The sequence below is a fragment of the Phoxinus phoxinus genome (genome assembly GCF_949152265.1).
Source record: "Phoxinus phoxinus genome assembly, chromosome: 1".
Lineage (NCBI taxonomy): Eukaryota > Metazoa > Chordata > Actinopteri > Cypriniformes > Leuciscidae > Phoxinus > Phoxinus phoxinus.
In genome coordinates, this window is record NC_136876.1 from 14,304,009 (window position 1) to 14,328,080 (window position 24,072).

General features: G+C 38.1%; 2 protein-coding genes across 3 annotated transcripts in view; one reads left to right on the forward strand and one right to left on the reverse strand.

Annotated features, from left to right (window-relative positions):
* Positions 1-10,959, forward strand: part of gas7a (growth arrest-specific 7a) — a 56,901-nt gene extending 45,942 nt beyond the window's left edge. For both annotated transcript variants that reach the window (XM_079638500.1, XM_079638501.1), the window contains exons 12-14: positions 118-197; positions 2,450-2,548; positions 7,820-10,959. In XM_079638500.1, the coding sequence (XP_079494626.1) occupies positions 118-197; positions 2,450-2,548; positions 7,820-7,933 (293 nt within the window). In that variant the 3' untranslated portion in view covers positions 7,934-10,959. The remainder of the gene's footprint in view (positions 1-117; positions 198-2,449; positions 2,549-7,819) is intronic.
* Positions 10,960-11,890: 931 nt separating this feature from the next.
* rcvrna (recoverin a) lies at positions 11,891-14,945 on the reverse strand. The gene is made up of 3 exons (XM_079638723.1): positions 14,223-14,945; positions 13,785-13,896; positions 11,891-13,684 (listed from the first exon to the last, which is right to left on the reverse strand). Exons 1-3 carry the CDS (start codon positions 14,601-14,603, stop codon positions 13,566-13,568), a joined length of 612 nt encoding a protein of 203 aa, XP_079494849.1. The 5' UTR covers positions 14,604-14,945; the 3' UTR covers positions 11,891-13,565.
* Positions 14,946-24,072: the final 9,127 nt, after the last annotated feature.

A 24,072-nucleotide genomic window follows, 5' to 3' on the forward strand; every position in this document is an offset into this window, starting at 1 on the left:
CAAATGGTTAGGAAAAGTTTATAGTGTCTTTCATTTTTTCCACTTGTTTTAAGCATAAACCACACTATATTTTAAAAAAAAATTGTAATGTAACTGCATTGTGTTTTTTCTGAATAGGTGATGATCTGATGCGCTGTGTGGACCTTTACAACCAGGCTCAGTCAAAGTGGTTTGAGGAGATGGTCACCACAAGCCTGGTAATTATTTCATGATGTTTCCCTGAGCAAGATGATATATCATGCATATTTATGCAGAGATTTTTTAATCTTCTTTGTGAGACAAAACCATGTGGAAATTCAAAACCATTGCTGAGCATTTTCTCCTTAAAACTGCAGTGAATCAAACACAGTCTCAAAACGTCACAACCTACCTTGTAACCAATCAGGTCAACGTGTGATCGTCAATGAGTGGATCTCTGAGCTGGTGTGAGTGAGTGGAGGCGGGGCTAATTTGCATATTCATCGAACCTTGTATTATTCATTACATTCAAGCTATTTTAAGGAATGACAAAAAAAAAATCAAGGAAAAAACATTTAAATATGTCATTTTGGTGATCAAAGATGAGTTTTAAGGGATCAAATAATCGACTAAAGGGGGACGTTAAAGGGGGGGTACAATGGTGTTTCATGTATTCAGAGTTGTTTACAGTGTTAAAGAGATGGATTCTCATGCTAATAATGGCCAAAGTTTGAAAAGTTATTTTGAACGAATAACAGAGAATTTCTGTGCTGAAAATCATACTTCCGGGTTGCAACACGTTTCGGCTGTTTTTTTTCTATCGTAGATCTAATGACGTAGACCAGAGTGGAACTCCTTATATGAGCATTGCTCTCGGAAAAGCGCGTTCACGCACACGTCGACCAGAGGAGAGAAAGACCGCGCTCATGACGCGCTACTACCGGAAATCATCATCAGCAGCGCTAAATAGGAATGGTTGATGTCAAGAATGTCTCCAAAAAAGTGTGTTTTGGGATGTGAGGGAAAGTTTACCTTGTTCAGCTTCCCAAAGAACCCAGTGTTACTGGAACAGTGGATGCAGTTTGTATTTCCGGGACAGCAAAGGAGTGTGGCAAGTGCGGTTTTGTGTTCTGGTCATTTCAGTGACGAATGTTTTATTAACAAGACCCAGGTCGTCGCTGGATTTGCAAACCAAATATATATAGTAATATGGCATACCGCACCACGATCGATAATAAGCAAACCTTCCCGGGCGCTCCCGCTTGACTCTATAGCTCCGCCCACGCCCAGAATCAAGGACCTCGGCTTTTTCCGGTTAGAATCGGAAAGCTGTATTTTTATTTTATAAATATGATGAAACTAAAGACTTTTTGGAGATATTAAGGACGCACTATTACTCTATAGGTACTCAAGATTAACATGAGATTGACTGAAACTAAGTATTTTACCCCCCCTTTAAGGATTATGGGTAGTGTAGTTCTTCACTGGGAATTTATCAATTGAATTGGAAATAAGTTGAATTTTCACTGACCTGTGGCTTCTGTATTATGAATCTTCACTATATAACCCTGCACTCATGGCAGGTATCTTAAAAGGTTTATACATTACTGTGAATAATTAATTTCACCATAAAGAAAATGAATTGTGTTTTTGTCTAAACGTTCAACTGATGTTCCAATGACTGTAAGAAAAGGTTCTACATAGAAGCTTAAAAGTTTATTTTACACACTTCATATAGAACCTTTTAGGGCTTCCTATCCTAAGATTGGATTTTTTAATGTTTTAATTAATTTAATTGTAACATTAAACAGCTCATTAACATATTTTATCAGTAGAAAAAACTTTAACTCATTTAAAGATGAACTATGCAGCTTTTTTACCTTAACCGAACAGCTTTGGAGTCATTGGAATGGTTATATTACTTTTTTCAGGTTGAATGCTGGTCGTCTCGCACCACTAATATATCGCATGTGAGTGGAAAAAACACACTTGCAACTTTGAGCCGGCGGGCCGCCGGACGCGGCGTCAGGAAGTATCGCGTGATATCAGGTCTCGCGATGTAAAGAATTGCTTTACGGCAAAAAGAAATCTGCTAAAATTATGTAATTATTGCGCTCCCTCACGCGGTTCGAACCCGAATGAAGAAGACGTTGTAAAGAATTTCCCGTCTGCTTTGATGCCGTTGATCTACTAGCCTCTGGTATCTGAGAGTCGACAATGAGTTTTTCGACAGTGTTGTCAAATATCTATTCCGGAGCTGTAGGGGGAGCTCTATAGAGAAAAAGCGAGAATACAGCAAAGAAATTCCCGAAACTGCATAGCCCTGCTTTAACATGAAAGTATTATGCAATCATTTAAGACATTTATCTTTATATAGAACCTTTTTGCCTTAAGAAGTTCTTTAAGATTGAGTCAAGAACCACACTTTTTTTCTAAAGGCCGTGCACAGACTGATGCTGGATCTGTGATTGTGTGTGTTTGTGCTCTGAAGGAGTTGGAGAGGCTGGAGGTGGAGCGAGTAGAGATGATCCAGCAGCATCTGCGTCAGTACACCACGCTGCGGCATGAGACCGACATGTTCAACCAAAGTGTGAGTAACAGCAGTATGTTCTTCTGAGTAACAAACCCTCAGCTAAGCGCCATTTCAAAACCCAAGCTTCATCTTCATACAACATCTGCAGCTGTGCATTCCAATTTCAAATGATTTTTCATATGATCAGAAAATCTCATTACATGAGCTTTATTATGGACGCAGTTTATAAGCTTATAATTTCAGAATATCTGAGATATGTTTGCGTAATGTCTTTTACTCAACTAGTGTTTTGGTGATTTTTAATGGATGTATAAGTAAGTTCTCCTCAAGTGCACCCAAGTTTCCTAGCAGAGTAAAGTCGTATATATATCAATACAGTAACTATCAACATCGTCCACAAACGTTTGACATCCAGAAAGCATCCAGATACTTTGCTGCCTTAAAGGGATAGTTTACCCAAAAATGACAATTTTGTCATCATTTACTCACCCTCATGTTATTCCAAAACCCGTAAGACTTTCGTTCATCTTCAGGGGCCGGTTTCACAAAGCTATTTTAGACCGGTCTATAGTGTTAGACAAGTCTAAAATTTGCTCATAGACTAGTCTAATGCAAGTTTGACTGTTTCACAAAAATAAAGACTGACTTAATTTAGACCAAAAAAATGAGACACCTTACCCCCAGGCTAACTTCAGTCTAAGACTCTATGTTAACTTGGCAACCAGCAGTAACAATCAGTTACATCACAAACAGCCAAAAGAAAAGGGAAAATGGCTCAGAATTTGTGGTTTGCAGACAACGTGGAGAGCGCTGAGAAGGGAAAGGGTTTTTAGGGACCGCAGTAACCTACTGGAAATATATAATAATGAGGACTTCATCGTCAGTTTCGTTTTTGTATCTTTTCTGTACGTCTTTGACGCTCAACGGTCAGATTAACGCTGTTAACTGTCATAGCAATCTTTTTCCAAACATTTCTTCTTGTTACTACATTCTCCGCTAAATTTCCCAAGTAAAATGTCCTTGTAACTGTTATACTCCTCCAACAAACACATATTTTCTGCTGGGTTAAACTGCACTGAGCGGCTGAATGCGTTTACTCGATCTGCCATGTTTTTTGTTTTGAAAAGTGTCTTAGTTTAACCAGAATGCATTGCAGTGTAGTCCTACTTAAGATAGTCAAAGTCTTAAGTGCTTTGTGAAACGGTCTGATTTAGATGTCTTTCTGAAGTCTGACTATCTACTATATCTAAGCCATAGTCAAAGTCTATCTTTGTGAAACCGGCCCCAGAAGTCAAGTCAAGTCAAGTCACCTTTATTTATATAGCGCTTTTTACAATACAGATTGTATCAAAGCAGCTTCACAGTGATAACATGAAAATAATACAAAAAAACAATTTCATCATTGTCCACCTTTAAGGCAGATCTATAATATTGTTGAATATTAAATGTCCCCAACTAAGCAAGCCAGAAGGTAAGGCAACAGCGGCAAGGAACCAAAACTCCATCAGTTGACAGAATGGAGAAAAAAACTTTTTTCTCCATTAGTAAATATAGTAAAAACCTGAGAACCCAGGCTCAGTCAGGGGCCAGTTCTCCTCTGGCCAATGAGTGAACAGTGTATGATTATGATTCAGAAGCATTACAGGTCAGAAGTTCAGAATGAATCAGAGTATTTGTCCAGTTCCTGTTTGTTGAAGTCGGAGTGGAGAGGAGGAGAGACTGGTTGACACTTCAGGTCAGCGGCGTCGTCGTGTCCTGGCGCTGGTCCTTCATCAGATCTGGATACGGCCTGGTTCCGGTGGACAGCGGTAAACCTCGGGATAGACAGAGAGACTAATATTCTTCTTAAACGCCATCCTTCTTATGATGTACCAAGTACATCAGGATTTACGGGAAGTGTTCCCGGTCCCGGCTGTTCTAAACTATGCAGCCTAACATTGAATTATAGAAGTCTATAATGTGTTATGTGTATGCTAGGCCGAAGAGATGTGTTTTAAGTCTAGATTTGAACTGACAGAGTGTGTCTGCTTCCCGGACAATGTTAGGAAGACTGTTCCAAAGTTTTGGTGCTAAATAGGAAAAGGATCTACCGCCAGCAGTCGATTTTGATATTCTAGGTATTATTAACTGGCCGGAATTTTGAGATCGCAGTAGAAGTGAAGGACTATAATGTGTTAAGAGCTCGCTCAAGTACTGTGGAGCTAAACCATTTAGTGCTTTGTAAGTGATCAGCAATATTTAAAAATTTATACGATGTTTAATAGGCAGCCAATGCAGTGTTGACAGAACGGGGCTAATATGGTCATACTTCCTGGTTCTGGTAAGAACTCGAGCTGCTGCGTTTTGAACTAGCTGTAGTTTGTTTATTAAGCGTGCAGGGCAACCACCCAGTAGAGCATTACAATAATCTAGCCTTGAGGTCATAAACGCATGAACTAATTGTTCTGCATTATTCATTGAGAGCATATGACGTAATTTAGATATATTTTTAAGATGGAAGAAAGCGGTTTTACAGATACTAGACACATGACTTTCAAATGAAAGATTGGTATCAAAGAGCACACCCAGGTTCCTAACCGACGACGAAGACTTAACAGAGCAGCCATCAAGTGTTAGACAGTACTCTAGGTTATTACGTGTGGAAGTTTTTTGTCCAATAATTTGAATCTTTTTCTGAATTTAGTAGTAGAAAATTACTAGTCATCCAATTTTTTATATCAGCTATGCATTCCGTTAATTTTGTGAATTGGTAGGTTTCGTTAGGTTTGGAAGAAATATACAGCTGAGTATCGTCGGCATTACAGTGAAAGCTAATTCCATGTTTCCTAATGATATCTCCTAATGGTAGCATATACAGAGTGAACAGCAGCGGTCCTAGTACTGAGCCTTGTGGTACGCCATACTGAACTTGTGATTGATAAGACATCTCTTCATTTACTGCTACAAACTGATAACGGTCAGATAAGTATGATTTAAACCATGCTAGTGCAATTCCACTAATGCCAACATAATGTTCGAGTCTATTTAAAAGGATGTTGTGGTCAATGGTGTCAAATGCAGCACTAAGATCAAGTAATACTAATAGAGAGATACAACCACGATCGGATGATAAGAGCAAATCATTTGTGACTCTAACGAGAGCTGTCTCGGTACTATGGTACGGTCTAAATCCGGACTTAAAATCCTCGCAGATATCATTTCTTTCAAGAAAGGAACACAGTTGTGAGGATACTGCTTTTTCTAATATCTTTGACAGAAATGGCAGATTAGAGATCGGCCTGTAATTGACTAGTTTTGTAGGATCAAGTTGCTGTTTTTTAACAAACGGTTTAATCATAGCTAGCTTAAAGGTTTTTGGTACGTATCCTAGAGACAAAGATGAATTAATGATATTAAGAAGAGGATCTATGACATCTGGAAGCATCTCTTTCAGCAGCTTAGTTGGTATAGGGTCTAACATACACGTTGTCGATTTAGATGATTTGACGAGTTTGCAAAATTCTTCCTCTCCTATAGCAATGAATGAATCAAATTTTCCCTCAGAGAGACTACAATGCACTTCCTGATGCGATACTGTATTAGATGGTTGCATAGTTATAATTTTGTCCCTGATATTATCGATCTTATAAGTGAAGAAGTTCATAAAGTCATTACTGCTGTGTTTCTTGGAAACTTCTGGGCTTGAAGCTTTCTTTTTCATTAGTTTAGCCACTGTTTCAAATAAATACCTAGGATTATGTTTATTTTCTTCTAATAGGGTTGAAAAATAAGCAGATCTAGCAGCTTTTAAAGCCTCTCTGTAAGCAATCGAGCTCTCCTTCCATGAAATCCGAAACACCTTTAGTTTTGTTTTCTTCCAGTTGCACTCCATTTTTCTGGCTGCTCTCTTAAGGGCCTGAGTGTGCTCGTTGTGCCACGGCGTTGGACTATGTTCTTTAATCTTCTTTAAGCGCAACGGAGCAACTGTGTCTAAAGTGCTGGAAAAGAGAGAGTTAAAACACAAATGAAGATCTTTTTAATGAAATCTGAGAGATTGCTCTCCCTCCATTGACAGTCTACGCAACTTTCAATCCCCAGAGAGGTAGTAAAGTCATCATTAAAGTTGTATGTGTATGTGTATGTTGTATATGTGGATCTCGGGTTACATTACCATTTGCTGAATGATAGGTTAATGCAAGCTAGACGCATTGTAGATGCACAGGGTTCGTGTCTCAGAGCGTAAACACCTGCTCCAGAGCCCTTGGGGTTGTGTTAGAGAAAGCTGCTAGAAGAGTAGCTGCCAGCACTCTCAACTTCACAAGCCCGTGCAAACAGAGTAACACTTCCCATCAGTCTGAGTATGTTTCAACAGATGGATCTCAAACAGGATCTCAGCCTTAATGTTTTCTGTAACACTTCATGAAGTGGTCAGAATAGACATAAAGATGTTCGAGTGAGCATTTGAAGTCTGTCTCTGGTCAGTGGAAAGACGTATTACTTACTTACTTAATTACTTACTGAGAATAGCTGAGAGCATGCAGCCTTTTCCAATAGTACACCTGTCCACATTCCATACAAAACTCATGTAGATGTTGGCTTACAGGGAAAGTTCAAATGCAAATTCAGTTTCTGGTCCCCATTCTACATCCGCATTCATACGATGGAAGTCAATGGGGACCTGCAAATATTTAGTTACCGACATTCTTCAAAATATCTTCTTTTGTGTACAACAGAAGAAAGAAATCCATAGGGTGAGTAAATGATGACAGAATATTCATTTTTGGGTGAACTATCCTTTCCAATAAAATGACTTTTATTGGTATCATTTTATTGTTTATAAAATAAAAATATAAATATGTAATATAAAAAATACAGTATTGTGAAATATTATTACAATTTAAGATGTTTCCTACTTTAATATGTTGTGAAATGTAATGTATTCCTGTGATCAAAGCTGAATTTTTCAGCATCATTACTCCAGTCTTCAGTGTCACATGTTTCATCTTTCTAATATGATGATTTGATGCTCAAGAAACATTTCTGATTATTATAAATGTTGAAAACAGTTGTGCTGCTTCATATTTTTGTAGAAACCATCATACCTTTTTGGGACTATTTGATTAATAGAACGAACAGCATTTTTTTGAAACAGAAATAGTTTGTAACATTATAAAGGTCTATTCTGGCACTTTTGATCTATTTAATGTGTCCTTGCTGAATAAAAGTAATAATTTCTTTAAAAAAAAAAAAAAAACATCCTGACCCCACACTTTTATAGTGTACATTTGTTAGCAGTGTACTCGGTAGCTAACATCTCAGACCTTTTTTTTGACTGCTCTTGTTTCTTAGACGCTGGAGCCGGTGGACCAGCTCCTGCAGAGTGTGGACCCAGCCAAAGACAGAGAGCTCTGGGTAAAGGAACACAAGACAGGAGATCTGAGACCTGTGGACATGGACATCTAGACCGACTGACCACACACACACACACACACACACACACATTATACTATATGAATCTACCTGCATGCCTGTCTACCTGAGTACTTCAACCTCTCAGCCAAAGCCATACAGGTATCACCCCTTGAAGCACTGCTTGCTTTGTGGATTTCCACTGAAAATATCTGATAATTACAAAAATCAAAGCTTTATAGAAGATTTTCTTAATGTCATGTGGAATGAGTGTCAGGAAAGGACAGCAGACGCATTATGATATTGAGTAGCCATCCATATAATCCTGCATGTCCTTTGAATAACTTTAAGATGCTACTAAAGACTTCCCAGTAGGTCTATTACATTAACATGAAACAAAAAAAAAAAATAGTCAAGGCTCCATTGATAAAGATCTGAACAAATACTGTACAGTAAAACATCTGTTTGTTTAATTGCAGCGGTGGATGCCTGTTAAACAAATTTTATTCAATCAATCTTTTTTTTATCTTTTTGGTGTTAAAGTGATAGTGTACACGCATTGAACTACACAGCTAGTTGTGGATATTTATACTTCCCTCGATTAAAGTGTGGGTCTAAAGTTGCGTTCACACTGCCAGCGACTCTAGTAGCATTTATGAATGACATTCACGGATGTTATTCCATGTTGTAGACTAAATATAAATGGAATCGGTACATAAAATGCTTATATTAAAGATGAAAAAGAAACAGCGAGTGCTCGGTGTCATCGCGGCTATTTATCTGCTGTGAAAGCACAAGCGCAGGTCTATCTGGGTTCATGAAACTATTCGGTCAGCATGGTGAGAACACACAGAGACATACCATAAATTAGAGGAAAGCTGCTGACCAATAACTTATCCTCCGACACTCCACTGACGGATCACATGCGCTCCAATGACTTCACTCATATTGGTTGTCGCTCTCGAAAGTAAATTTTAATTTGCATAAAGTTAAACATATCTCAACTTTGGCCCTGTTTACACCTGGTTTAAAGATCCATTTGGTGGATTGGATCACAAGTGGACGATGCTAAATACAGGTGTAAATGAAGTCTAAAACGTTTTGAGCTTGTCAATTTTCGACCACTTCCAGTAGTTGAAAACGCATGCGACTGGATTGCTTTCGTAGTGTAAACGCTCATGTGATCGAATGCATACGAACAGCCACAAAAGACCGCCTACTCTCTGCCTGCTGACTTAATACGTAAACATTATGGGAATCGCGCTAGCCAGACGGGATTTAAACTTTAATGGCTGAAGACCCAAGTTTGGTTTGAAGATGAAAAACGTACCAAGTACAATGTTGTCTCATCATGCCTGATTTCTAACACGCACTCACAGCGTTTGGCGTGGTCGTGAGGTCCTTGCACACTGAGTCCGAAATAAAAATTAACTCACGTTCAATCACGTTTACACACGGCCTCCGAAACTTTCATCCGTCATAAAAAAAATTCTGGTACGATTTTCTGCGTTTTTCGCATCTGTAGCAAGCATTTTGAGACGTGTTGAGCCACCGAATGACGAATACGAAAAAACTCAGTGTGCAAGAACCTTTATGCTGTCAGAGCAGGAACAAAAGCTGCTGTTCTCCGTGTGTTTTTCCGTCATCTCCAGGCGCGTTCATATGTAAATTGCACGAGCTTATTTCATCTATTAGTTCAAAAGATCTGAAAAAAAACCCATATATTTCCTGACCCATAGACCCTCCCCTCAAAGAAATCAGGACAGAAGTGTTTGAAAGTGGACAAAAGAGACACCAGGTGTAAACGGGAAGGTGTCTCCCTCATCTGATCCAATCGACCAAAGCACATTATAATAACAGGTGTAATGGTCACTGTACCAGGTGTAATGGTCACATGTCGTCTGCAATCGCCAGCTCTCCATTGAAATGAATGGGATCATGTTGTTGTGTAGCTGCGCGTCGCTGGTGGTGTGAACACAGCTTAACATTATGATGATTGTTTCAGTCTGAACAGACAGATTCTGAATGCCAGATAGGTGTTCAAAGACTTAAAAAAACAATCCATCCTTAGCATAACCAGCATCAAAGTTATGGGGGGAAATGCTAAAGCATATCATTGTTTAGTGGTTATATTGTTAAATCTTTATTGTATTGAGAAAAAGTTTTTTTGCAACAAGGAATGCAATGGAAAGTTTTTAATGCTATTTTCACAAACTACACATAAACTGCTGGCAAATCTACAGCCTTCCTTATGAAAGAGGGGTCAGGTTGCATTGTCGAAGTATGGAATTGATATATTTTCATATTTTTGCAGATTTATTTTACAGAAAAGCATGTTTTGTCTAAATGTAGGACTAGTTCTTGTATGGTTAATGGAAAAAATTGATGTGTAATTTGAGTGGTGCTGGTTAGTCCATTGATTGTGTTCATGGAAGATGTGTGAACTACCCAGGACTCGATAGCAAAGTCATATAATTTTTCCCAGTTAAAGCCAAGAAATCCTCTTATGCAGCCAGTTTTACTCTGATGGCATCCAAAATTCTTCTGTAAGTTGCGCTAAAGCAACTTCTAAACGACACTGTTTGTTAATGGTGAAGTTATATGGTTTGGCTGTAGAATCCCGGTGTCAATCAAAGGTGGATCATATGTGAATTATAATGATTTGAGTTATAATGTACACCTTTTAGTGCCTAAAGGTAAATTGCCTTGGAATGTTCACAATCTATTCTGTTACGTGTTTGTACATAACTGTAAATATGTGCGTGGCGTTTTTTTGTCCGTAATTGTTGTCTGGCTCATCCTACATCATGCTCATCTCTCTGTAGTCTTTGTCATAATATGTTTTAACTGATACGTAAACATTTGACTGATGGATGCCACAGTTTTCTGCTGAATGCACATTGTCATAGGCAGCTAATTATCACACTGTTCAAACCGCTCAGCTATAATACTGGAAGTTATATGACACATTTCAATTTTCAAACTTTATACAGTAATATTGAGAAATTTGATATATTTATATGGCACAGGAAGTCAAAGCACACTTTGGGGAAAAGAAAAATATCTGTGCTTTCGTTTAGATTTGTATTTATTTTTACTATTGGTCATTATGACAAGAAATACATTAGTGGTTAGAGTTAGATAAATACACAACCCAATCAAATCAAGCATAGAATTTGTTTGAAATAATAAAAAAACGCAAATAATATAATACTTGTTGCCTGAGATAAACTCACAGTATATGTATGCGCACCAGGAATACATGATGGGAATTTAATTGGATTTGATGTGCTTGGCTAAGAACATTGTAAAATGCACATAAGCACGTCCGATAATGTGAAAGTAAATCTAAAATGGATAAGTCAAAAAATGCTGTACCATGAAAGGTAATGCATTCAGGTTATCGTTTACTTTATTATTTCCTTTATATCAAGTTACTAACAACCATTCTCTTTTCACCTAACATAAGGTATGACTGGTTTACATTTGCTGTTTAGCATGTAACAAGTTGTACTGTACTGCATTGCCCAAGGTATTCTAGAACTACATGTTGCAGAAGTCGTATTGAAAATTGATGTCAATGGTGTGCATTATGTGTATTCTGAAAAACTGTTCAGTTGAATGTCTGTGTTCCAAACTAGATCTTTTATACAGTATATATATAAATATATATATATCATATTGTAAATGTTGATTGATTTGCTCTCAACTTATAGTCTTCGTTGATAAAATTCATTTATCAACATGTTTATGAAGATATGATGTTAATGTTGAACTTGCCCTGGAAATCACACATTGTCTATTATAATAATAAAAACAACTCTAATTGTTTATCACCACTGAGGTTTCTTCTTTTGAGCAACATTAGCATGTAGCCTTTCTGTTTAGCTCAATATTGCTCGTCTGGCACATGCTGCCATCTTTGTTTTATGGGCCTGCAGTTCCATGTTTTAGTTTATTTTTGAGCCAGCCATCCAAATAAGTATTCACTGAAGAAATATCTACCATAACTTGATGGAAAAAAATGTGTATTTCTTCAGAATGCATGCCAACTTTTGAATAGTCGTCAATGGAGAAAGATGTTTTTTGCCTGCAAAGTGTGTAGAAGCTGACTGCTCTAGCTAACCAGCCAAACATTGACCCGCTGGTTCAAAACAAAGGCAGGCCAAACTAAAAACCAGGTGATTCAGGTTTAATGCAACTCTAGTAATAATTATCCTCTATGTGTTTTTGCATGTGATCATTCAGCCTGTTATCCATTGAGTCAAAAGCAACCATGATGCAGAGCTCTGGCCATTGTTTTGCAGCTCGGTGTCCTAGTGTTGAATCCAGGCCATGCATTAGCCTGAGCCAAAGACGGCTTTAAGAAAAGAAAGAGGTAAGCCCCTGCGTTTCAGGCTCGTCCTTAGAGATTTGGCCGTAAGCAGCGTCAACATGACAAAGATATGCATGGTGAGAGCCCTTTCTAGTATTCAAGTTTAGTAAGTCTAAACGTGTTTGGAGACTCTAACCTCACTCCGAACTCAATCGGTTAATTAAAGTTCCAGCTAAATATCCATTTTGAGACACCTTTGTTTTTGTGCGATAATATCATGTACAAAAGTAGGTCATTGACAACAAGTAGTGGTTACATGATATTACCAATTAGTTGCACTGAAAATCAACTAAAAAAAATAATTATATACAGTATATTGAATTGTTATGATTGAAAAAGAAAATAACATGGATAACACACGTTAACATTTGTACTTATCTAAAACTTCAGGCTGCTATATTATTTTACAAATACATGAACAGAAACCACATTTAATTGTGACTGTCATGTACACTGTTGTTCCAACACTACAACAGTAATATTTTATCTAAAATGAACAAAAGGTGTTTGGTTACACTTAAGGTGTCCTTGTTACAGAGTAATTATACATTTACATAACGAGTAATATCAATTGACAATATGCACTTACTATATGGTAGGGTTAGGTTTTGGTTTAAGGTTAGTTGCTTGTAATTATGCATCATTTACTGTTACTTAATACTTCAGTAAGTAGATGTAACATATGTAGCAAGGACACTGTACAACAAAGTGTTACCCCGAGTTTTTATATAGCTAATTGCCATTGGTGGATTGATCAGTAATGACATGGACTTAGAATATGTATTCCTAAAAAAATGTATGTAAAAATTGTCTCTAAAACTGTACATCCTAAAGAACACAGTACAAGAAATTTGTTCTATAAAAATGACCCAGTCAGCTGTTAAACAGATTCTGATGAATGTATGTTGAGCGCTTAAACCACCTTAACCCTGAAGGGATCTAAAAGAGGAGAGCCACTGGACCCTGCGGATTTGTCTTACCCGACCTTCAGATCTTAAGAGGATTGCATATGCTAGAGTTGGACTGTTAACATGAGCCTAATTGCTCATGAGCCTTATTGATTGGACTCTAAAAACAATGGAAATAGCAATGACTTCAGAGGCCCTTCAGGTAGAGGTGGTGGTGGTCCAAAACAGAAGTCTTGTGTGTATTATAAGAAAAGCTATTGTCTGGTTCATAACTCTGACGTGTTTATGGATAGCGTATCTGTATGCGTCCAGTATGTGACCTGGAGAAGCAGTCTGGTTCGTGTAGGTTTGGTTTCAAATAAATAGAAACGAAGCTCCGATCAGTCTCATGGGAATGTGGTCATTAATGCTTCTTTTCCTTGAGTTTTTCCTGAATCTTCTTTGGCTCGTCGAACTGTATCAACCTCAAGATGTCTTTGTTTTCCATGACACCCTGAATGAATTCCCCCTCTTCGATCTTATCTGTGAAGACAATGAGACATTGTGAAAATGCATGGATTATGAGCACACGGCATGATTCACGTTTTCTGCAGCAATAGCACATATTATGATGAGTTATTACCATCATCTTTCTTTCCAAAAAAGGTCCAAATTTTGTCTGCTCGCTTTTCTGGTGAGTTCTCATCTTCTTGAAGGTTTTTCTGGTCTTCGTCCGGAATCATGTTGAAAATCGACTGTTTCCAGAAGAATGCAAAATATTAAAATTCTGTCGCTTTTAACATAATAATAATAATAATAATAATAACTGACACATTGACAACTAATGGCATCGGATATGCTTAAGTGATTGAGACTTGTATTACACCGGGTGGTGTAATCTATCCTGAGCTTCTTGAGCCATCTGTTCACAACTGTTGGACTGTTACCTACATATACAACTTGCCACTAAATGCCACGAGCAGTGGCTGCAAACAAACCCCTAAGTCTTGCGCACTTTCCATACTCCAGCAAATGCATTAAAAAGTATTGTATGTTTAAGCCAATTATGACCAATACTCACTCGTACAATCTCCTGCACTTCGTTTTTACTGATGGTCCCGTTGCCGTCTACATCATACAGAGCGAACGCCCATTCAAGTTTGCGCGTGGTCTTGCCTGACGAGGTAAGATGCAGTGCCACAATGTACTCCTTAAAGTCCAAGGTTCCGTCTGCGTTGGTGTCAAAGCTGCGGAAGACATGCCTAGCATAGGCGCTAGGATCCGCATCTGGGAAGAAACTGGCGTAGATGCCCTCAAACTGTTCTTTGCTGATGCGTCCAGTGGGACACTCTTTGAGGAAGCTGGCGTACCACGCGCAGAGCTCTTCCTCCGTATATTTGGTGTTCAACTTCAGATCTTCCAGAATCTCTTTGGACAAAGCACCGCTCTTACTGTTCCCCATATTCCCAAGCTTTTACACGAGTAAAAGGGACGGATTTCCTGAGTTTCTTCTTGCTTTCACCCACCCTCCTCACTTACCTCCTCTTTTCTCCAACCAGAACAACAGGATGGCGTTGTGCTGAGTGCTGGCCCCTCTTTGGGCTTGGCTCCCCCTGACAACTCCTCTAAGTGCTGAATGGGATTATGTATATCTCTATTTAAATCCAGACAAGCTTTCTGAAAGATTAGTTAGTTACGTAACCCCACTTCTGATGAGTGCTGCATTATGTTGATTTGCTCCTTTACGACATGGTCTAACAATACAAGGATGGCAAACAAAACTTTGCCCTTTGCTATCAAATTACCTGTGTCATCAAGTGTGATGAGCAACTCGGCTGCCATTTTGCTCAGAGTCGGTTTCTACATGTGGTTTGGGGGCTCTACATGGGGGTTCATTTTCCAAAAAAACCCACCAGCTTACAAGACCATCTGCTGTTACGTTACTACAAGACCATTCTGGCACAATATGGCTACCGTCGCATCATCCAGGTGGATGTTGCACATTGGTGGTGGTTGAGGAGATTCCCCCTTCTATGTAAAGCACTTTGAGTGCCGAGAAAAGCGCTATATAAATGTAATGAATTATTATTATTATTATTACTCTAATTGGACTAGGTAATTAACAGACAGGGTTGTGTTACTGTAACGCCTTAAACATCCCAGAGGTGCATTTATAAATAGGAAAACACTGCACAAGCTGCATTGTTGTTATTTTACAAAAATATGAACAATGTGTAGTTTCATGTTACATAAGTATGGTATGGGTATCTTTAGGAATCATTATTTTGGTGCTTTGCAGTTACAATTTACTTAAGTCTGATGTTACGCGTCAGCGTTTTCCAAACTAGCAAGATCAAACAACAAATGGTGCTAATACTCACTTGTGTGCTGTAATACTACCGAATCATGATCCTAACCTTCATTTCCATACCGAAATCTCATATGACCAGACAGTGATTCATATTTTATGATTTGTTAAAGGGGTGGTTGATTATGGTTTCACTTTTCTAACTTTAGTTAGTGTGTAATGTTGCTGTTTGAGCAATAAACAACATCTGCAAAGTTACAAAGCTCAAAGTTCAAAACAAAGGGAGATAATTGCTTTTAAAGAAATCGTTTTTTAAGGACTTCAACTAACGGCTGGTAGGGACTACAAAACATTCCTCCAGGGTTAGTGACATCACCAACCCTAATATTTACATAAACCCCACCCCCGGGAACGCGATTTATAGATTATCAAGACAGAATATGCTACTCAATGACTAATGACTAGAAGATAACTACACATAAGCTACACCATTTCGTCAACTAATCATTCAGAAACTTCTCGTTGCATTCTACATGTTGTCACTTCTTCTTGAGTCTCTCCATCATTGTCTGAAGCCGATTTGAACATAAAAGGCTAAAAGTTTTAGAAATGTTCAGTGCATGTCTGTGTGAGTGCAAACTATTGAAGCTCCGCCCTCTGTGTGGGGAGCAGCAGTTCATTTGCATTTAAAGGAACAGACAAAACTATGCGTTTTTGCTCACCCTCAAAAATGGACAATTTTAACATGCTATATAAAACTATGGGGTATTTTGAGTTAAAACTTCACACTCTGGGGACATCAAGACAAGGGCATTATACCACCCCTTTAAAGTATTGGTGTCCAGGATGCCGTGAGTCTATATGTAATCTACAAGTTTTGAAAGTGTATCTTAAATGTGTGATATGAATAAATAGTGTTCTCAATTACAATGAGTAGAAGCTTGGACCCAGAACCAGTATTCCTTATGGCATGACTTAACAAGATTATTTTTAGAAACTGTTCCCTGAAAAGTTATTTGGGGGACGAAAACGGGTTCTTCTTTGGCATTGCTGCGAAAACCTGCTTTTGGAACCTTATTTTTATGAGTGTACAGGAATAGAGTGGACTTACATTACACCACATCTGCAGCTAATAAAGAAGCTGTCTGCACTGGAAGCGTCGCAATGCAGTTCCAATTGGTTTATTTTAGCATTCATCCTGAGTTTATGATGCATTCTGCTCCATTCAGTTCTGTCAAGCTTTGAACACAAGAACATGACTAGTGCGAACGGCTGCTCATTTGTTCTGTACTGCCTGCTCTTGTTGTGGTTTGGGGAGGAGAGTTTCCTTTAGTAGCATCAGAGGACATGACTTTTCTTTAATTAGAATACTATTTTCTATATTTCTAACACATTTTGGATGCTGGAACTCGGTCATACGTGTCATGTTGATTAGTGTTACTTTTTTTTAATGCAATTTATTTTGGTTGTGCTGGAGTTGTTTTGCTGGGTGGGTGTACTTTTGTTTGGATGGTGAACAGCTTGAGCTACTGACCTTTCTAAACTCATTAGCACACATTGCCTATTTGTGTTGCCTCAAGTCATGGAGGTCAATACTGCTCTACTAACCAGATTATGACTGACGACAGATCTGCCAGCCAAAAAAGGGAAACTGATCTTATTGATAGTGTCTGCTGTGCTTTAATTCTTAGCTTTTTAGGGTATGGTTACAGCACAACGATGTACTTAAAAACGTAAAAAAATTTCCGTTGCACTTTGAAAAGTTTTGCGTAGAGACGGCAGCGTTGTCAAAACCATCCCTGTTCACACAGATCCGCAAAAACGACTAAAAACGCTGTATTATGCAATACGTCTCTGCTGGTTGTAGTAGTAGGGCAGTAAATATACACTTTGCTGGAGAACTCTGTATCTTGAGCAGCACAAACACCTGTAGTCCGCCATTGTTGTTTTGTACTTGTGCATGCCTATTGACTGAACATGTAATACACAATCACATGACGTCACCGTTTTTGTCGTTTACAAGGAGATGATAACTGTATCGGTTTCAAAAACCTGCACTTTGAACCAAAACTTTGCATTTTCAGGTTCCCAAAACATCATTGTCGTGTACATGAACGGCCAAAACGCATACTGTCAAAACGTTCCCTGTTCACCGAATCCACATGGTAATTTCACATGGTAGATAGAACTGGCTACAACCGGTTTGACACAGTGACAGTAGTGGTGAGTAAGCATGCACAGGGATTATTTCATTATATCATGTCAGGCAGATATATTACTCACTTCATTAACACATCTTAACCGATAAACGGCCATGGCGTCAGTGGGTTGGGAAACTGGGCTTATGTCTGACGCCATATACATCCCTATGATGACTACTGGTCAAATCCAGGCCACACAGACTCAGCTATTAAACCCTAACAGTCAAGTATCCAGCCTCCTATCCGCACCAGAACCTTCTCAAAATGTTGATGATAGGCTTCCTTTAAATGTTTTGTTTGTTTGGGGACCCTAGTGAAAAACAAATGGTCACAATTATGTTCTGTCTTGTCCGCACCTGTTCTTATTAGTCCCTGATTAGTTAACCTTCATCCACCTGTGTCTAGTTAGTTCCCTCATTTACCCTGTGTATATATTCTCCCCGTTCAGTTTAGTCCCCTGTCGGTTTTTGTTCGTGTCTATGTCATAAACGCTGTTATGTCCTGTTCACCTGCCTGTGTACATTCAAGCTTTGTTATATTTTGGAATCAAGCTTCGTCTGTCTGCTTCATCAGCCAAAGCGTGATATAAATATACTTAACTGTATTTGAAATACATTTATTTTATGCTAAGTATACTACAAATACATTTACATATGTATGTACTTAATATAAAAACCCTGCAATTGTTCTTTTAGTATACTAAATTGGTATACTTAAAGTCTGCTAAATTGGAACAACTAATTTTGTACTTAGTGTACTTTAGTTATCCTTAAATATCTTGCATTTAAAGACTGATATCATTCAGAGATCATGATCCTTACTAATAGTGATATTAAAACACATTTTTGGCTTAATAATAATAAATGTGCATTGTGCAATAAAGAAGTACTCCAAATAAAGTTGAATTATAATATTTATATCATTAAGTCACAAGCAATATGTCAGTAAAAATGTTAATGGTTTTGTAGTTTACTGTAGTATAATATCAAGGAAATGTAATTACCCTGCCTACTTGTCTATTGTAGATGCCTTTTTGTTACACATATTTAGCCAATGTACTGAATATAATGCATTCTGTACAATGTATACACACTGCATATACTGTATTGGCAGAGATGTACAGTAATTGTTAGTTATGTGCGTTTATGTGTGTGTGCTCAAGGACACAAAAGACTGTGGTTCTACTGTGGTTCTACTCCTAGAACCTGAAAAGTAAATCAGCCATCTTGGTTGAGTTTACTGAAGTTCAAGGACATGAAAAGACGGACAGCTTGCACCTGCGATGCCTTGAGAAGGATCTTGGAAATTTTGGGAAAATTACAGCTTGCGTCAATCAAGAAGATTAGAACCTAACTTCGGTGGGAAACAACAGGAGTATAAAAGACAAGAAGCCCTAAGCTGAAGACAAGAAGCACAGACCTGAAGACAAGAAACACCAAGCTGAGGACAAGAAAGCCCAAACTGAAGACAAGTAGCCCAGAGCTGAAGACAAAAAATCCAGAGCTGAAGACAAGAAACCCCAAGCTGAAGACAAGAAGCCCAGAGCTGAAGACAAGAAACCCCAAGCTGAAGACAAGAAGCCCAGAGCTGAAGACAAGAAGCCCAGAGCTGAAGACAAGAAGCCCAGAACTGAGAACAAGAAACCCCAAGCTGAAGACAAAAAACACAGAGCTGAAGACAAGAAACCCCAAGCTGAAGACAAGAAGCCCAGAACTGAGGACAAGAAGCCCAGAACTGAGAACAAGAAACCCCAAGCTGAAGACAAAAAACCCAGAGCTGAAAACAAGAAACCCCAAGCTGAAGACAAGAAGACTAGAGCTGAAGACAAGAAACCCCAAGCTGAAGACAAGAAGCCCAGAACTGAAGACAAGAAACCCCAAGCTGAAGACAAGAAGATTAGAGCTGAAGACAAGAAACCTCAAGCAGAAGACAAGAAGCCCAGAGCTGAGAACAAGAAACCCAGAGCTGAAGACAAGAAACCCCAAGCTGAAGACAAGAAGCCCAGAGCTGAGAACAAGAAACCCAGAGCTGAAGACAAGAAACCCCAAGCTGAAGACAAGAAGCCCCGAGCTGAGAACAAGAAACCTCAAACTGAAGACAAGAAACCCCAAGCTGAAGACAAGAAACCCCAAGCTGAAAATAGGAAGCCCAGAGCTGAAGACAAGAAACCCAGAGCTGAAGACAAGAAACCCAGAGCTGAAGACAAGAAACCCAGAGCTGAAGACAAGAAACCCAGAGCTGAAGACAAGAAACCCAGAGCTGAAGACAAGAAACCCAGAGCTGAAGACAAGAAACCCAGAGCTGAAGACAAGAAACCCGAAGTTGAAGACAAGAAACCCAGATCTGAAGACAAGAAACCCAGAGCTGAAGACAAGAAACCCCGAGCTGAAGACAAGAAACCCAGAGCTGAAGACAAGAAACCCAGAGCTGAGGACAAGAAACCCCGAGCTGAAGACAAGAAACCCAGAGCTGAGGACAAGAAACCCCAAGCTGAGGACAAGAAAGCCCAAGCTGAAGACAACAAGCCCCGAGTAGTAGTGGTGTCAACAATAATCGATTCGGCGATGCATCGCAATGCGGGATATGCACGATTCAGCATCGATGCGGCAAAGTGCCATAATCGATTATGTCACTGTTTATTTTCTGGCCTTGAGTTGGACAATAAAGTTGTGAAGTTTATTACTTCCGTGGGCATAACAACAACAACAACAATCAAGACGGCTGAGGCGGAGGGAGATGACCGCGATAGACGGGTAATTAAAAACGCACCCAAAGCTTGGAAAAGCGGACATCTGGGCACATTTCGATTCTACGAAGTTAATGGGAAACTTAACAAGACGAGGCTGAACACAGGAGCGCAGCTTCGCGGCTGAGACACGAATAGACTATTATTAACTTAAAGCTTTACTCTTAAACACAAAAGGCACGTCCATTTTAATAAAAAAATGATATTTATTAAACAAACCAGATCAAGAGCAAAAACGAAATAAAGTGCATAACTGAAAAATAAAGCATAGGCTCAAAACTAATACAAACAGTGGCACTGCGCGAGTGCGCGCATTGGGCTCCAATAATATGTTCCCGTCTTCTAAAAAAAAAATGCTGCCGATGTCTTTGTTGACATGGTAGAAGAGGACTGACTATTAATTAAACAGTCTCTCAATTAAATAAATAATATTCAGCAAACCTTAGTAGCCTACTTTCTTCAATCTGTCTCTCCTCCAGTGGGTTGGGATAATCCAAAAGAAGTGAAAACAAGGGGGGTGTTCTGAAGACAGACTGTTACCTGTGAAACAGGGGTGCTCTGAAAACACCCCCCATTAGCAATTAGTGCTTTCCACCTGATGAAATGAACGCGGCAAAACTGATGAAATGAACGCGCAAAACGAATGAAATGAACGCGGCAAAACTGATGAAATGAACGCGGCAAAAAATCGACCAATCAGAATTTTGGTCAAGCCAGAACGTATCGACCAACAATCGGCTAATCGATTGGGAGATTACAGCCCTAGAAAGCAGTGATTTATGTTTTCTTTTTCAGGTTTGAAAATGCCATATACAATACCCTGTACCATTCAATTTTATTTTGTTTAATGACATTTATGTCAAAGATACAGCATTGATAATGGTAGTGATAATACACACATAGCAGCCAATCAAATCTGTTGTTCAATATATGACTGCTTGTATTGCCTCATGACTGATGAAAAATTTGCCTTGTTGTGTGCAGTAGAATTTTGATGCATCGCAATGCATCGTAGAATCGAATTGAATCGAATCGTTACCTGGTGAATCGTAATCGAATCGAATTGTGAGGGCAGTGCCAATGCACACCCCTACCGAGTAGACTACACCTTCAAAGCATGATTATACATGTAATTTTATTTGCCTTTATATTTTTGTTTATTATAAAAAGAAAAGTAACCAATTAAAAGAAATGTAATTGATTACAAAAACTTCCTGAGGCTTGATTTATAGTGTTTTTAAAGACTTTGAACAAGAACATACAGTATATTAAGAAGTCTTCTGACCAAATTGTAAGTAATTTAAAATGCCTTAAAATTTAGGCCAGACTCGACTTTCTTTACCTAACATGAGAATAATCAAAAATAAGGTTTAAGTTGTTAAGATCAAAGTACACCACACAAAACAATATGTATGAAATACATGTATTTTAGTACTACTTACAGTGTAATTGAATTGCAATTGTATAATATATGTGAAGCTTAAGCTGAGTGAAATCAGTATTTCAAAACTTAAATACGTGAGTATATTTAAAGTGCCTACTTAAGTATACTTGGAATAGTTCCACTTTAGCACAAACAAGTATATTAAATGCAAATTTAGTTGAACTTCAGCACTGCTTTTGTACAATTAAAATGCATTTAGTACAAAATTGGTTGGTTTAATAGACTTTAAGTATACCAATTTATAGTGTTGCATAATTACATTTAGTTATACTTAATAAATTGTGCTTAAGTATACTATTTTTTCACTAGGGCATGAGAACTGGTTTTATTTTTCATATGAGCTCTGCTGTTAGGGCTTGCCCTGAGAGAGGTCAAATCTGATTTACGGTATGTAATCAGTCGAGTTCAGTCATTTAACAGGATTATCTAATCTTGACATTGTGATTTTAAAAATGTTCAGAAACAATTGATGTTTTACAGAATTAATTTGTCGCTTCGCATGGATAAATACATGGAATATCTCTTAGTCATGTTGCCAGCACCCATACTGTATTTTACAGCATAGAATATTTTTTATTTTTTTAAAAAGCAATTAAGTTTGGGACAGGAGGATACGCAGGTAAGGATTACATGCTTTAGCTTCCCTTTTCCAGGAGGTTACAGCAAAACCACAATCAAGTGGGCAGCGTGGTCATGATTACAATCTCTGTTCATGAACCATGCACAGATATTGAAGGATTAATTCTGAAATGAATGTATGAAAAATGCAACGTACAGTATAAGTAAAAATGACTCATCACAAAACTGGTTTAGACTTAAAAATTAAACTATTAAACCTGCTGTGGTGTTTGTAGTTTTTTATTTTTTTTTCATATTTCATGAGCACGTCGTTTTAAAGTCAAAATTAAAGTCCTTGCAAAAATGCAACTCAATACGTACTGTGTCTAACAAGGAGAGATAAATGTTTGAGCAATCGCTATTATATAGGGCATATTTGGATGTAGTTTGTATATGTAGGACATGTATGTCCTATAAAGTCATGGTCCTCATCAAATATCAGCGCAGATAATCCTCAAAGCATCTGAAACTCCTTTTTCCAAAGACAAATATGAATGCACTATAGGTTGAATATTATTGTAATCTGTGTTTATTATGTTGAGCATCAGAAATCTAATGGTAATCATATGGATTATTTGTTACATAATTTCACCCCCTACAGAAAATACTGAATACTTCTGCCATATTTCATCGCCGGTCATTATCAGATACTAGCGTTCAAAGCTAGCTTTTTTTAAATACTTAATTTCAGTGAATCATATTTTTCATAGGCCTGAACAATTTCTTAAAAAACAAAACAAAAACAAAAACAACATTTAATCAGCATTGATTTATACTAATATGCATAATATTAATATGGCCATATGCTGAATATGATCGTGTAGAGGTTTGGTTTCTAAATATATTTTTACTGTAATGGGATCATTCTCTGTTTTTGATGGATTCACATTCTTGAAGGTCAATAAATCACCTCACAAAATGCACTCTGGTCACTACAAGCCTTGCTGCAACCTAACCCGTATTTAAGACATACTTTTTGTATAGTTTTGTTTATGGTTTTCAAGGATTAGAGGCTATGTATCATGTCCAGCAACCTGATTTGGTAAGTTTAAATGGATATTACACCCAACATCCAGGTGGATGCTGCACATTGGTGGTGGTTGAGGAGATTCCCCCTTCCATGTAAAGCGCTTTGAGTGCAGAGAAAAGCGCTATATTTAATTTATTATTATTATTATTATTATTAATAACAAAAAAAAACATTTTTTTGTCAGTTAGTTTGTTTTTGGATGTCAGTGGACCAAACGGTGACTTGATTGGTTACCAGTATTCTTCAAAAATCTTATTTTTTTTGTTCCAAATGTAACCAGTGACAGAATGTTCATTGGGATGAACAGAAACATTTTGTTCTAGGTGGACTAATAAAAAAAATAATTCAAAATTTGCCTTAACAAAAGTAGGTACAAGCAATAAAATGTTGCATTCTGTAAAATGAATATCTCTGTGACAGCATGAAATATCCGGAAACAGATAAACCTCAGGATTCCATATTACATAAACATCCTCCACTGTTCTTTGATATCATGAGCCTTAATCCAGTCTTGGTATTTCAGGTTCAACAGCACCTCGGAAAAACATGGGGGAAAAAAGTAATTTCCTCCTTTTCCCTATATT